Genomic DNA, 15,647 nt, shown 5'->3' with positions numbered 1-15,647 from the left:
AACTTAAAAGGAGTAGATGCAAGACTGAACTGTGTGTGTAGGCTACTTAATATGAAGGGAAAAGCCCCAATCGGATAGGTGAATGACTACAGCCACGCCTCCGTTTTCAGATATCTCCGTTTTCCCCCCATCCACACTGACACGGAGCAGCAGCGTTTTAAACGACCTCTTTAGCGTTTCCAAAACGCTCTGTTTCCGGCTCTCGAAAACTGTGGCGTAGTTTGGACAGACGACCTAACTATGGCAAAACTCATGCGTTTTTAATCTAAAATGTATTAGTGTAATAGGGGCCTTATAATTGTGACAAAGGATTTATTTAAGTTTTTTCAATCACACATCATAAAAACATTCTGCAGAATCACTTTGATTGACATTCTCCAATTGAACATGTCATCAGAAGGGGAAAGTCCAGCCCATTAGTGACAATCTCTGCCTCATTAGCATAGGACATTAGTTTTGTTTTTGAATTTGCCACTATGCTAACACACAGGCATTTCTAGTTCCACCCTCTTTTGAAAAAAGTGCTGGGAGCAAAATCTCATTTGAATTTAAAGTGACAGTCACCAAAATGGCACAATTAGCATCTGAGCCTAAAAGACACGTTTTAAAGAGTTATAAAACATTAATTGTGTGGTATTTTGAGCTGTAAATTCCCATTCACACTCAAGAAACCTCAGAGTCTTATTTTATATCCTGTAAAAAAACTGCATAATAGGTCTGCTTTAAGATGATATTTGTTTTTAACTTTAATTCATATTTTGGGCGCTGCTTACACTGATTGTTAAAGGGATAGATAACTAAAAAAAAAGAAAATCTGTCATTATTTAATCCCTCTCCACTTGTTCCAAACTTGTTTTACAACATAATTCGTAACAACTTATGCGTTCAAGACAGAAAAAAACTGATAGATGAATGATCGACAAAAGTAGATGAATGGTGAATAAATTAGCATTGTTGGGTAAACTATCCTTTTAAGAAGCATTTTCATTGATCTAATTACAGGTGGATTAAACCAAACACAGTTGTAAGTCAACCACTTCCTAAGGTGTCCCTGCACCTAATCTGTGATGAATAAAAATACATGGAATTTGATATTTGAAATAAATATAAATAATGCACAGTGTTTCAATAACTGGTAAGAGCATGTGAATGTGAGGTATGTGATCTACATGGAAAATATTCAAATATCATGGTTTCACACTACAAATGTTTTTCACCAAAAAAAGCATTTTCATAACAACCAGAGTTAAGCATCGATTGAAAAGCTTATATTTTATATTCTATACTTTCATAATTTTGGGATCCTTCTCACCATCATCAGGACCTTGGAGTATCAGATACTGTGTGGTTTCTGCACTGCCATCCTCTGCACTTGTAACTGCAATACATCCTGTAAAAAGGACATAGGACACGTGATTAAGATAAAAAAAAGTACAATATAAAAATCAAAGATTACATATTAGCTACTTTGGGTATTAAAAGGTTTTTTTCTACCATTCATAATGTCGGGTCCAATCGTGGACTCGATGATCTTGTCAATAGCTGAGCCGAGATCTGAGGAGGTGGAAGCAGTGGAGTCAGAAACCATCATTCCTCCTTCAGAAACAGCACTGGAGTGAACCAGCACCTGGACAGACTCCGACACCAGGACTGACTGTGTCACTGTGGAGACGCTGGACACACTGGTGGACTGCGCCACAGAAGAGGAGTCTGGAAGATGAACTCTACGCACATCAGTACTGGAGCTCGTCTCTGGGATAAAAACCTAGAGCACATGCAAACTTTCATTAAGGCGAGAGACTAAAAACAGTGTTTACAACTGACATCATTTTTTTCATAAAGTGTTTTTCAGTCATGAAAAGAAAACATTTATAATGAACTTTTGAAAAAATCAATATGCGTTTATAGATTTCTATTGCAAAAGAGGTTTTTAAATGCAGTTTTCAAATAAGTTTTTTTTCTCCTGCATAAATCTCCATTTTACCAGCATGTCCATCCACTTAACTCTATTCATATAAGTATTCTTAAGGTTTTTACAGATATGTATATACATAATTATACAATATAACATTTTTATTCCACAAAGAGTTTGCAGTATTTTCTCATTTAGAAAGTGATAAAAGTCATATATATATATATATATATATATATATATATATATATATATATATATATATATATATATAAACCCTAACAGGCCATATTATTAGGTACACCTTACTAGTACTGGGTTGGACCCCTTTTGTCTTCAGAACTGACTTTGTCTTTCATGGTGTAGATTCAACAAGGTACTGGAAATATTGCTCAGAGATTTTGGTCCATATTGACATGATAGCATCACACAGTTGCTGCAGATTTTTTGACTGCACATTCATGATATCGATCTCCTGTTCCACCACATCCCAAAGGGGCTCTATTGAATCGAGTCTGGTGACTGTGGATGCCATTTAAGTACAGTGAACTCATTGTCTTGTCCGAGAAACCAGTATGAGATTTTTCGCTCTTTATGACTTGGCGCATTATCCTGTCGGAAGTAGTCATCAGAAAAAGGGTACACTATGGTTTTAAAGGTATGGACATGGTCAGTAACAATACTCAGGTGGGCTGTGGCATTGACAAGATTCTCAATAGGTAATAATGGGCCCAAAGTGTGCCAAGAAAATATTCCCCACACCATTACACCACCACCACCAGCTGATTGTACATTGATGTAAGGTAGGATGGATTCACGGTTTCAAATTCTGACCCTACCATTCAAATGTCGCAGGAGAAATTGACACTCATCAGAGCAGGGAACGTTTTTCCAACTTTTTATTGTACAATTTTGGTGGGCCTGTGCAAATTGTAGCCTCAGTTTCCTGTTCTTAGCTGACAGGAGTGGCACATCGCTCTGGTCTTTAGCTGCCATGTGATTGGCCGACTAGTAATTTGCATTAAAGAGCAGCTGGACAGGTGTACCTAATAAAATGGTCAGTGAGTGTATATCAACTATGGAAATATAGTGAGAACTTTCAGTTGTTTATTTTTATCCTATTTACCTGCAGTGTCTTTGCTTAATGTAAATTGACACAGAAACGTGCAAATTGTTTGTCTTACCACAAGTCCCTCAGAGCTCTGTCCTACATGACAGTCTGATTCTGGGGCAGGCGCAGGAGGAGCCGCTGCATCACTGCTATCAGCAGACATGGCTTCTGAAGACTCCATGCCCATACCGCTTTCAGACGGCTCCTCCATCCCAGAATGCCCCACATCACTGCTGCTTTCCACTTCCATGTCCTCCGAATCCATGTTTGCTCTGTGGGAAAGTTTGTCACTCAGTAAGACAGCACTCAATTGGACATTGTGTGAAAAATACATACAAGGGCATGAGTGATATATGGACAAGTGTGCAAAATAAAGTGTAATAATTAAATATAATCATTTTATATAAAGTGTTGTGGAGGCAGGGATTTTAAACCTTTATAGAATAAAACTATCAATAATATTTTACTCAAACATATACCAAATAAATTGTACATTGCAAATGGTCTCTTATGTGTCAAAATGATTTTGTGGATGCTTAGTATTGTCATTTATCTAATCCAATATATAATTAATTATTTTCATTTATAAATGTTAGATATTAAAATATTGTTAAAAACAGTCAGAAAGTAGCATTTGTATGCCATGGTGCATTCATTTGATCGTTAACAAGCAACATGAATTATATATATATATATATATATATATATATATATATATATATATATATATATATGTATATATATATATATACACACACACATATACATATATATATAAATATATACATATATATACACACACACACACATATATATATATATATATATATATATATATATATATATATATATATATATATATATATAAACTTTAGAACGTTCACAAAAGATTTCAATTTATATATATATGCAATTCCAGTGTTATGGATGTGACACTTGTGTGACTTTGGTAAATCAAATATAATAGCGTGTGTGTATATATATATATATATATATATATATATATATATATATATATATATATATATATATATTATTTTTTTCCAGAAATTAAAGTATATCATCAAAACGTTGATGGCAGTATTGTTTTTGGAATTTTGGAAATAGGTATATACTTTGCTTACATTCATATTCAAGTGTTTCATTATTTTATATATTCTATTCCCTCTAATATCATAACAAAATCCTAAATTAACTTATTGCACATTTGTTCTATTCTTATGATTTGTTGTCCTGAATTTATTTTTATTTCCTATTCTGTTTTAGTCGACAGCTGTAGTGTCAAATTCCCCAGGGATGAACTGTTGTCTTGTGATCGCACCTTTCTAGGTCACAATAAGCACATTATAAGCTTACCAGCACAACCACAAGCCATCGTGGTCGACTCGTTAAATGCTCTTAAATACCAAAAACACAGCACCTAAACTACTTGATTTCACCTATTTCCCCAATGATAACACCTCTCCTCCTGCTGAGCAGCCATCAAATTGTGCTCGAGACACAAAATCCCTCTTAAATAAAGGACAACATGGTTTCGGTCCTTCATGAGCTCTAACACCTCTAAATGTCGAGCACACCAACAATTTTATAGTGAAAAAGTCACTAAATTGCATCCTAAATTGTACACTTGAGCCCTCGGACGGAACGTGTGTCTGTTTCCAGCTCGTTTCAGTCACTAAACTAAGCGCGTGTTTTTGCTGCCCTTCATCCTGCCTGCTCGCGCTGCGCCATTTTCCCCTCCCGCCGCTGCCAGATAATTTTTCCGCTCAGGCGATATGAAGAACCGCTCGGGGACCTCGAGGGCCTGCGCGAGAAGGGAGAGCCAGTCCGCCCGAATGTTTTCCTCTTGCTCATCATGGAGAAACATGCATTTTAAAACCAATTAACCTGATTATTATAAGCTAGAAATTTTTCTTACCGTGAATAGATGTGTGTTTTTATCTTCCCTCTCGAGAATGAAGCGAAATAAAATAAATGTTTCAAAGCGATTAGTTGCTACGGCTTTCTAGTCGGGCGCCATCAGCGTCTCCTCGCTTCCTGTCCTCAGAGCTGGCCGGAACTCCTTTATTGTCACGGGAAAAGACGAGTGCGGGAATCTTTTAATCGGTATTTTCAATGGAAAAACAATTATTTAAACATTCACGTTCTGTTTGGGAATATAGATATCGTCTATTTCGCTTAATATCATAGGTTTTCTGTCAAATAAAGTTGTAAACCTAAGGACTATTGCTCGTGTACTTCGCGGATTAATACGACGCTAGTTGTTTATCTGAAAAGTATACTTGTTTGTATTTTTAAACCAAAATAATAAACGTTTTTCCACCACAAGTTGAATTCGAGGGGGTTAAGGGGTTTCCACGAGCTAATTTTCACTTATTAGTTGAATCTGTGTTATAGAAATAGATTTCCATTATACCTCACTATCATTCGAATGGCGATGTGATTAATATTTATAGCTTCAGGTTTAAAAATAGGTATTAATTAGTCCAACAACATATCATATTTTAGTATTTCATCTTAAGGCGAACACATTTAGGCAATGTGCCTACTATTGTGAGCAGCATAAGAATTAGGTCATTTTCTACACCATCATCTGTAATGGATCAGGGTATTTTCGTGGCATTCCTCATAACCATCGTCTTGATATTATGAAATAATTCTGTTTTTTTTTAACTGATATTGTCATCATTGTTTTTATAAATTTTTGTAAAAAAAATCATTGTGAAAGGATATAAAAAGTATATATTTATGGAGAAATGTGACAGAGAATGGAGAATGCTACAGAGCATTCAGCAGCAATGAAAGTGCTGCACAATAGAAGTTTGGGTTAAAACAAAACACCATAAAAGTAAAAGCAAATTGTGTGATTACTTAGATTGAAATAGCATACATTGACGTGCCTTAACTGAAACGACAACAGAAATGTGTGTGCATGTTTGGCAAAAATCAAGATGATATTTTTTTTCTCCCAAGATTGCATAGTTGAGTTTGTTTACCACAATTTTTTAAATGCAATCAATTCAATTTAAACCATACTTCAGTACTACCCCAATAGCGCGTGGTGTAGCAATTAAGTAGAATTACTTTACTTTTATTTTACTGTGGGTATAAGTAAATGTGAACGTGTACATAAATGGATCCTGAACATACAGCTGCTGTTAAATACTACTGAGGAATTTGTTTAACCCTTTAACTACCCCACCAAGAAAAAAAAAGGTTGGATCGCATTTCTTAACCCCAACACTACCCATAATTTCTTACATATAAATTTATTACATATAAATATTTAAAATAAAAATAAAAATTTGTATGCTAAATCACCTTTCTTTGAAATATGCCATAAAATATTTCAGATTCTCATTTAACATGTTTTCTTGTTTTTATATATATATATATTATATATAATTAAAATCACATGTATTCGTGCAGCAGGATTATGTTTGTTTGATTTTCATGGTAAACCAACAATGCTGTATAAGTTATTATTTAAAACAGTAAAAAAAAATGGTCAACCGTTTGGTAGAGGGGCAGTCAATAGTCTAAAATGGTAATTAAATCACTAAGAATCAACACAGATATCAAACCCTTGTGTAAAAATTCATAATATAGCAAGAAATAATAACAAATCACTCACACAAATATTAAAGGATCTTGTTTACAAATTTATTAAGTAAACAAACACTGCAACAAACATAAAAATATAAATAAGTGGAAGGTTGAACATTAAATTAATAATATTAATAATATCATTTACACCAGGCAAATGATTTCACAATATGGCAAAATCTGCAATCCCCATCATTAGCTCTAAGGCTAAAAATAAACCTTTGCATTCAAAAACATCTGAATGGGGTCAATGCAGAATACGGGTGCTTTGTTCACAACAAATCGGCTACAACATTCCTGCGGAGACTCCACTCACACATTTACAAGCACAAAGTTAATTCCTAAAGTCAAACGGGCTTTGCCTCGTTTTCTACAATAATGTGCCATTAGGAAACCCATCATGACCAAAGCAGTTATGTGGGAAGCTGAAATAATAAATTATAAGACCATGGTAAAGCTGACGGACAAATATGCCTAACATCCCGTCTCATGTGCCTATGATAATTTCAGTGTTAAAACTGTTCTTTTCCTATAACAGTTAAAGTCAAAATCCCTTTAACAGACACTTGAAATTTAATACATTCTGTCTGTGTCTTCCTCGCTACATTTTACACTGAAGAGAAACGGTTTCCCTGTTAAAAAAGGGCTCTGTCATCAGATTAGGATGTCGAAGGTCTATAGAGAATGAATGTCACTGCATTTCAGGAGGTCGTACTTCACATAACCGACTCGGTCAACCTGCCGTTTGGCATTCATTCTCCAGTAGAAGCTCTCCCGGCAGAAGTAGAAGAATCCTGCAAAACATGAAATGAAGATGTCATAAAAAAAGAGATCATTCATTGAATTAGTTTTAATTCTAAAAGTAATTTAATTTACCCTTGTAGAGGAATACATCATGTGAATCAACGGGCACTCCACCGAAAGCTGCATCAGTGAATCGAGGGTATCCTCTGTCAATCAGCTGAGCCTTTACATCAAGTCTGAGAGGAAATATAAGAGATAAGTCACTATTGTAAAAAACTAAAGCTATAAAAAGTAAATAAATATGTATAATTCATATTTAATATGGAATATTATGGTAATTATTTGCATATGTTTTTAAAATAAAAACAGCCTTATACTGTTTAATCAAAATAGCATCTCCTTCCTCCAGCAATAACATCTCTGATGCCATGGTTACAGGTGCTGCTCACTCACGTGAGACCCACCAATGGTCCAATCAATTTCCATTGGACAAAATCAATCAATCAATTCAATTCAAATCCTCTTTATTTCTATAGTGCTTTTTACAGTGTAGATTGTGTCAAAGCAGCTTAACATAGATGAAGTTATGTGGCATTAAAACTGCTTCAGTTCAGTTCCGTTGTCACTGTTGAAGTTCAGTTTAGTTCAGTTCAGCACAGTGTAAGGTAAATGTCACTGCTGTAAGCCGAAAAACTGAGTAGCAACTCCACCGATGCGCAGTTCTTCATATTTTTTGGCATGTGAAGTTGCAATAGCAAAGAAAAGACTATCGCAAATACTGGTTTATATTGATTCTAAAATTAGTACACTTTCTGATCAGCTCTTAGTTATAGTTACTTACCTCCAGAAGTTTTCTCCATTAAACAGGAGCACCTTGCCTTTTCCTCTCTGCATAGATCCTTCCACTTTGTCCAAGTCGCTTGGTAGGCCGAGCTTCTCGATTTTACGTGGTCCAAGCACATCATTTCCACTGTAAACCCAGAACTGTCTCTCTGTGTGGATTAAATACGGATGATATTATATTTCTGAACTAGGGGTGTGCAATATATTTTAATATTGACCAAAATAACAAAACAATATTATACTGAGTGTGCTTTTGATAGATTTCCAGGTATAAAGAGTTGATAATCGTCCATTAAATGATTTGTTCAAAGCAACTAATTGATGTAGAAATTGTGACAAACGACTGCTTTTGTGACTGACTGAATCAATGAATCATTTAAGGATTAATCAATGTAGTGTTGCTCTGAGATGCAAAAAAAAAAGTTCTGCTGAAGCTTTGTTTGGAACCGTCGCAATCTTGCTAGTGTGATACCAATTATTTAGAAAACAAAAACTTTTATAACTGATTGAAGTTTTATTTGTTTTATTTTGGGTAGAATAAAAGCAGTTTTTTATGTAAAAAAAAAAAAACATTTTAAGGTCAATATTATTAGCCCCTTTAAGCTGTATTTCGATGGTAAAATATTATTTACTGTCATCATGGCAAAGATGAAATAAATCAGTTGTTAGAAATGAGTTATTAAAACTATCATGTTTAGAAATGTGATGATAAAATCTTCTCTTCGTAAAACAGAAATTGGGGGAAAAAAATACCTTCAGTAAAGTCAGCTTGCAGTTAAAATTTTGATTACAATATTACTGCAAATGGCAAAATATCTCAACCAAGTAAATAATAACCTGAGAAGAAGTAGATCTTTTTGGTGAGGTGGTCCTCAAAGGCAGAGTTGATGACAGCTGGGAGAGCAGGCCACTTCGCAGAGATCATGAAAGGACCTTTGCGTTCACCATTGCCTGAGATCTTCCAGTAGCGCCTTGGATATTTAAAGAACAGAATTGAGCAACATTAATTTGAGAAATGTGTTGTTTGAAGTTCTTATCAGAATATATGTAATGCCCGTACCCGTCCTTGAAGAAGTGAAGCTCCTTCTGGATTTCAGTGATGGCGTCAAACTCCTTGATTTGGCAGGCATCGTCTGAAGGGACCACCTGAGTTGTGGTGGAAGCAGTGGTTGTTTTGTCACTTGGAGAAGGTTTCGTTGGCACAACTGGAGAGGAAGTGGTGGTCCGTGGTTGAGGAGCAGTGGGTTCAGGGCCAGTTCTAGGTCCTTAAAACACATAATTAAATAAAAATGCAGATATAAAACCAGAATTGAGCTTCAGAATCAGTTCATCTTGAATAAGAAATTGCATAGTGATCTTAAAAACCAGTGGATATGTACCATAGAGATACTGAATGCCATCAATATCGTCACGATGCAGGGGGAAACCCTCCACGTATTTGTACATGGGATACATCAGGGCATCTTTAATGTTGGAGTGATCCAAACCAAGAGCATGTCCAAACTCATGAGCAGCCACCAGAAACAGACTGTATCCTACGATGGGAAAGATCATGTTAGGTAAAGTTCCTAGAGTGTCCAAACCAAAAGAGATGACTGTCACTTACCACGATCAGGGCAAAATCCCCATTTTTTATCAGTATCATAGTTGCTGGTAGTTCCACACCAGAGTTTTCCATCATTGCGGCCCTCACTGGTGCAGGATGAGTATGTGTTTCCCAGGAAGGTGAATGGAAAATGGCATGGCTCTCCTTCTGAGTTTCCACCAATCACAGCCGTATCTGTGAGGGAGTATATTTCATATAAGGGACGATGTACTGTACATCCATTCAGATGTCATCAGAATATACCAGACAGGGCTTTTGATTAAGACTCAAAAGCAGAGGGCTTTAAAACAACCTAAAGGGGTTTATTTGGATATTAAAGGGACAGATCACCACAAAATGAAAATGAGCTTTATTCACAAAATAACATAGTTTGAAGAATAGTGAAAACTGGTTATCATCAAATTCCATAGTGTTTTTTCCAACTATGGAAGTCAATGGCTACCTGTTTCCAACATTTATCAAAATATCTTCTTGTTGTGTTCAACAGAAAAACGAAACTCCATTAAAGGTGTAAAAAATAGTTAAAATTCATGTTTAGGTGAATTATTCCTTTACGTTTTAAGGTAAGTTTACCTCTGTTAGGGCAGAATCCATACTTCTTATCAGTGTCAAAGTTAGCTGTAGTGGAGCACCAGCGATATCCGTCATTTCGTCCTTCTGTAGTGCATGAATCATATTTCTTCCCATCAAAAATGAAGGGGAAAACACATGGTGCTTCATTGCTGTTCCCGTCAAATGTGAAGAGAACTGTGGGATGGCAGAGATGGAACATCAGAGAATAAATACAAGTTCTTATTAAAATATTGTGAATATATTAAGGTTAAAGCTCCATAAATTCAAGATTAGCATACTTACGCTCACTGGGACAGAAGCCAAACTTCTTGTCCTTGTCATAGTCTGCGGTGGTTGAGCACCAGGGAAGGCCATCTGTGCGGCCCTCAGTGGTGCAGGTGGAGTAGGATGTTCCCTCAAACAGGAAGGGGAAGTGACACATTGCACCCTCAGCATTACCGTAGCGGGTTTGAATGGCTGAAGGAGGAATATTATTGTCAATATCTACTATAATGTAATATATAGAAACATTATGGTCGCCTCTTGTATTCCTGAGATGTATATATATATTTTAGATTGCATCCAATATTGCAAAAACAACACGTTTATAAAATGAAAATTTGTATTATTATTGTTGCAAAGGACATGTTAAAATGCTATCTCAAATTGAAAAACAAAATGGTGAAGAAATATTTTTACTCAGAAGTTGCTAATAAACACAAACAATAAGAATAAACATGGAAGATTAAAAAAGAAATCTTAAATAGTATTTTACTTTAAAATAAATATATATAATAATCATTGTTTTAATTACAATTTTGAAAGAAAAAAGTTTGTAACCGTCACTACTCATTCAGAACTGCAGAGGGAGCTATTGCTCCTCTATGCACACTATGCAGTTGTTATAATAAAGAGCGATGCTAAATTATGTTTTAAACCACTTAACCTATTTATCAAAGCTACTTGAGTTAAAACGACACTCACCTGGTCCAGAGCCAAGGGTCCAGTATTCATCGTCATCAAAATGAGCGTCTCCCTGTGTGCCTTCACCTGGAGGATAAGCGTGAGCCAGCAGCCCATCTTTTCCATCAAAGGGGTAGGGATCACCGTGATCTGAAGCACAAATAGCAGCTCATTCAAACATTCTCAGAGACTGATGGCTGAGTAACGCGAGAGCCTGCGAGACCTGAGTGCGAGATCCAAAATGGCGGCGCCTGTCTGCTAGACAGCAAACAACTCCGAAAACTTTTTTCCTCCGTATTTTCACTTTTCTCCGTGTGTTTCGCCCATCAAAAATTTGACTACATCATTGCAACTGGACTACAATTTTTCTTTTTTTTCATCCTGGATCAACTTGAAGAATACATCGACGTACATTACAACACATACTGCTGCAACATGGACACAACAGACCACAACAAAAAAGGTAATCCCGCTCCAAACTTCAAGAGACCCCGTCCCGACTCTCCTTCAAGCATGAATTTACCACCCTCCTCACCATCTTGCTGTACCGAGGTAAGCGAAATATTACGCTCAATTGAAAATAAACTCTCCGGACTCGACACAAGAATCGCACTAATAGAAGTCATTCACAAAGAATTCCAAGAACTCCGTCACAGTTTAGAATTCAGCCAAGAACAGATTGACACACTCACTAAAGAAAACAATTTTTTAAAGGACTCAGTTCACGCACTTACCGCTCAACTCACCTCCGTTGTCACAGAAAACAAATCAATAAAGGAAAATGTATTGGACTTACAAGCACGCAGCATGAGAGACAATCTAGTTTTCACAGGCATCCCGGACCAAACTCCAGACGACCCCGAAAAATTAATCAAGGATTTCATGACAAAACAACTCAAACTGCCAGCTGAAACTGTACAGAACATCACCTTCCATCGTGTCCACCGCATCCGTTCCCAACATAACAACAGCCGACCGCGTCCTATCGTTGCAAAATTCGAACACTACAAACACAAAGAACTGGTACAAAAACAAGGGAGACAACTTAAAGGTACAACTTACGGACTCAACGAACAATACCCAAAGGTCATTCTCGAACGTCGAAAAAAACTCTTTCCAATCAGAAAACAAAAAATGAACGAAGGAAAACGAGCAATCATTACAGTGGACAAATTATACATAGATGGACAGTTATATCGTGACAAGGACATTACCCCCTGGCTTTTTTGAACGCATCACTCCCGTAATGTTACCTCATCTCTCTATTCATCTCCCTCATATCACTAGATTATAGTTTTGTTATCGCACCTAGGTCTCATCCCCCCTCCCACCTTTAACTTTATGTTGGTATTTAAAGTCATTTTTGTTTGGTCATTATTGTATTGTGTACATTTTGTCATGTCATACACACAGACACAGGTACAATTTCACACTTTTTCAAATACATACAGTAACATTTATGTATTTGCAGTAAAAACAGACTTGTTTATCAATATAAGTTGCTACTATTTACCTACTTATTTTGTAATCCTTTAAAATTATGTCATCAATCAAATTTCTATCCTGGAACGTCCGTGGACTCGGCTCCCAGGCAAAGAGGATCAAAGTTTTAAATCATTTAAGTAAACTACAAGCAGACATATGCCTTTTACAAGAAACTCACTTATCAGAACTTGATCAAAACAAAATCAAATCATCACAATATCATTCATATTCTGCCCACTACAACACAAAACAGAGAGGAGTGTGTATCCTAATAAATAAAAAAATATCATATGTTCATAACACCACCATTACAGACCCAGAAGGACGTTTTGTCATAATTAACATTACAATTAACAATTACTCACTTACAATAGGAAACTTATATGGCCCAAATACAGATGACCCATCTTTTTTTCAGATTTTTTTCTCCTCCATTTCAAATCTTTCTAATTGCCCCATCATAATAGCAGGTGATTTCAACACAGTTTTAGACCCAACTACAGACAGAGTTAATAATATCGGCAAAAAACACATCTGGAAATCTACAGACTCTATAAAACAGTTCATGAGTGACATGGGTCTTGGCGATAGTTGGCGCCTCCAACATCCGGACATTAAAGCATTCTCATTTTATTCACCTGTTCATCATTCATACTCCCGCATTGACTATTTTCTCACTAGTAATTCTATTATATCCAATATTTCTGAATCAAAGATCCACCCAATAATCATTAGTGATCACGCTCCTGTAACAATAAATCTGAATATAATCACCAGACATAAGCCCATTCCTAGATGGCGATTCAACACCTCTCTTCTTCAAGATCAGGATTTTGACAGTTATTTTAAAAGAGAGTGGGCATGCTTTCTAGAGATAAATGACTCCCCTGAAACATCCCCATCTCTTCTGTGGGAAACAGGAAAGGCAGTATTAAGAGGAAAAATAATTTCATATTCCGTTTACAAAAAAAAGAAAGAGAAAGAACATCAAGCTGAACTGGAACAGAAAATTAAAGATCTAGAAGACATTAACATAAATAATCCAACAGAAGAAACACAAGATTTGCTAAGAAAATATAAATCACAATTAAATAAATTAATTAATACACACACTCAATTCCTTATTCACAGATTACGACAAGAACACTTCCATCATAGTAACAAATCTGGTAAATATCTGGCTAATCAAATCAAACACAATAAAGAAAAAACAACAATATCAGTCATTAAGGACTCAGCAGGGAAACCCACCAACTCACCAGAAGAAATAAATCAGATCTTTCAAAAATTTTACAGTAATTTATATTCCCCTGAAAAAAACCCATCCCAGGATGACATTCACTCATTTCTCAGCAATATCAACTTACCTCAACTAAATGAACAGCAAATAAATAGTCTTGAATCCCCCTTATCACACCTAGAAATTTCTAATGCTCTTAAACTCATGCCTAATAATAAATCACCAGGACCTGATGGGTTCCCTGCTGAGTTCTACAAACACTTTTGGTCAATTTTATCACCACTTTTCATCCGGTTGATTAACGAATCAAAACAAAATTCAAAGCTTCCAGATACCATGAACACAGCCACAATTACACTTCTCCTCAAACCCAATAAAGACCCAACATTACCGTCAAGCTATCGTCCAATCTCACTAATTAATGTAGACACTAAAATAATTGCTAAAGCACTTTCACATAGAATAGAAAAAATCATGCCATCCATAATCCATCCAGATCAAACCGGTTTTATTAAAGGTAGACAATCATCAAACAATACACGCAGACTCATAAACCTAATACACCACTCATCAATAAACAAAAACAAATCTATCATAGTCACCCTCGACGCTGAAAAGGCTTTCGATAAAGTAAACTGGAAATTCCTGTTTTCCACATTAGAGAGGTTTGGTTTTGGGGAGTCATTTATTAATTGGATCAAAATTCTCTACACATCACCCTCAGCTACTGTCATTACTAACGGACTAACATCACGCAGCTTCACTCTACACCGGGGAACTAGACAAGGATGTCCACTCTCTCCCTCTTTATTCACCATATTCATTGAACCACTTGCAGCAGCCATCCGTCAAAACATTTATATTAAAGGAATTCAAACATTAAACATACACCATAAAATAAGTCTTTACGCGGATGACATATTATTATACTTACAAAATCCCCAAACATCATTACAGGAAACAATAAAACTTATTGATACCTTTTCAAATATTTCGGAATATTCAATCAATTGGAATAAATCTGCTATACTCCCATTAAATTCCACCAGTGTGGATGTGACATCCCAAACATCACAAATCCCTCTGTGCACTAATTATATCACATATTTGGGTATCAATGTTTCCGCCAGGCTGTCAGAGTTGTTTGCACTTAACTATACTCCGATACTTAAAAAAATAGATGACGATCTGCAACGCTGGATGAACTTACCACTATCCATCATGGGCAGAATATCAGTTACCAAAATGTCCATTCTCCCAAAAATAAACTATTTATTTTCAATGATTCCAACACAACCCACACATACCTGGTTCAAATCCCTAGATTCAATTATAACAAAATTCTACTGGAAAAATAAAACCCCAAGAATAAAATTGACAACCCTACAGAGACCAAAATCACAAGGAGGATTAGAAGCACCACATTTTTACAACTATTTTTTGGCAAATCAGCTTCAAAACATACACAATTGGATTAAACCTAACTCATCAGAATACACATGGCAAGACATTGAACAATCAATATGCAAAGACATTAACATTTCAGAATTACCCTTTCACAGTCAATCAATCAAGAGACATCACT

The 15,647-nt window shown here is 35.8% G+C and overlaps 2 protein-coding genes across 8 annotated transcripts in view; both read right to left on the bottom strand.

Moving 5' to 3' along the window:
- Nucleotides 1-5,062, bottom strand: part of znf335 (zinc finger protein 335) — a 28,376-nt gene extending 23,314 nt beyond the window's left edge. For 2 of the 4 annotated variants that reach the window (XM_087264650.1, XM_087264652.1), the window contains exons 1-4: nucleotides 4,942-5,062; nucleotides 3,097-3,295; nucleotides 1,495-1,765; nucleotides 1,313-1,390 (exon numbers count right to left, since the gene is read on the bottom strand). In XM_087264650.1, the coding sequence (XP_087120776.1) occupies nucleotides 1,313-1,390; nucleotides 1,495-1,765; nucleotides 3,097-3,288 (541 nt within the window). In that variant the 5' untranslated portion in view covers nucleotides 3,289-3,295; nucleotides 4,942-5,062. Of the gene's footprint in view, nucleotides 1-1,312; nucleotides 1,391-1,494; nucleotides 1,766-3,096; nucleotides 3,296-4,379; nucleotides 4,775-4,941 lie in introns of those variants that run through there. The other 2 variants (XM_087264651.1, XM_087264653.1) reach the window with 1 other exon arrangement.
- Nucleotides 5,063-6,664: 1,602 nt separating this feature from the next.
- Nucleotides 6,665-15,647, bottom strand: part of mmp9 (matrix metallopeptidase 9) — a 200,168-nt gene continuing 191,185 nt past the window's right edge. For 2 of the 4 annotated variants that reach the window (XM_087263050.1, NM_213123.1), the window contains 10 exon segments: nucleotides 11,359-11,487; nucleotides 10,678-10,851; nucleotides 10,396-10,569; nucleotides 9,823-9,996; nucleotides 9,596-9,751; nucleotides 9,277-9,481; nucleotides 9,054-9,187; nucleotides 8,215-8,365; nucleotides 7,506-7,609; nucleotides 6,665-7,423 (listed from right to left, as the gene is read on the bottom strand). In XM_087263050.1, the coding sequence (XP_087119176.1) occupies nucleotides 7,305-7,423; nucleotides 7,506-7,609; nucleotides 8,215-8,365; nucleotides 9,054-9,187; nucleotides 9,277-9,481; nucleotides 9,596-9,751; nucleotides 9,823-9,996; nucleotides 10,396-10,569; nucleotides 10,678-10,851; nucleotides 11,359-11,487 (1,520 nt within the window). In that variant the 3' untranslated portion in view covers nucleotides 6,665-7,304. 4 annotated transcript variants of the gene reach the window in all.

Source organism: Danio rerio, chromosome 8 (genome assembly GCF_052040795.2).
Source record: "Danio rerio strain M-AB ecotype USA chromosome 8, GRCz13ab, whole genome shotgun sequence".
NCBI classification, from domain to species: domain Eukaryota; kingdom Metazoa; phylum Chordata; class Actinopteri; order Cypriniformes; family Danionidae; genus Danio; species Danio rerio.
The sequence above is the reverse complement of the archived record's forward strand: the minus strand, read 5'-3'. Positions and strand labels throughout refer to the sequence as shown.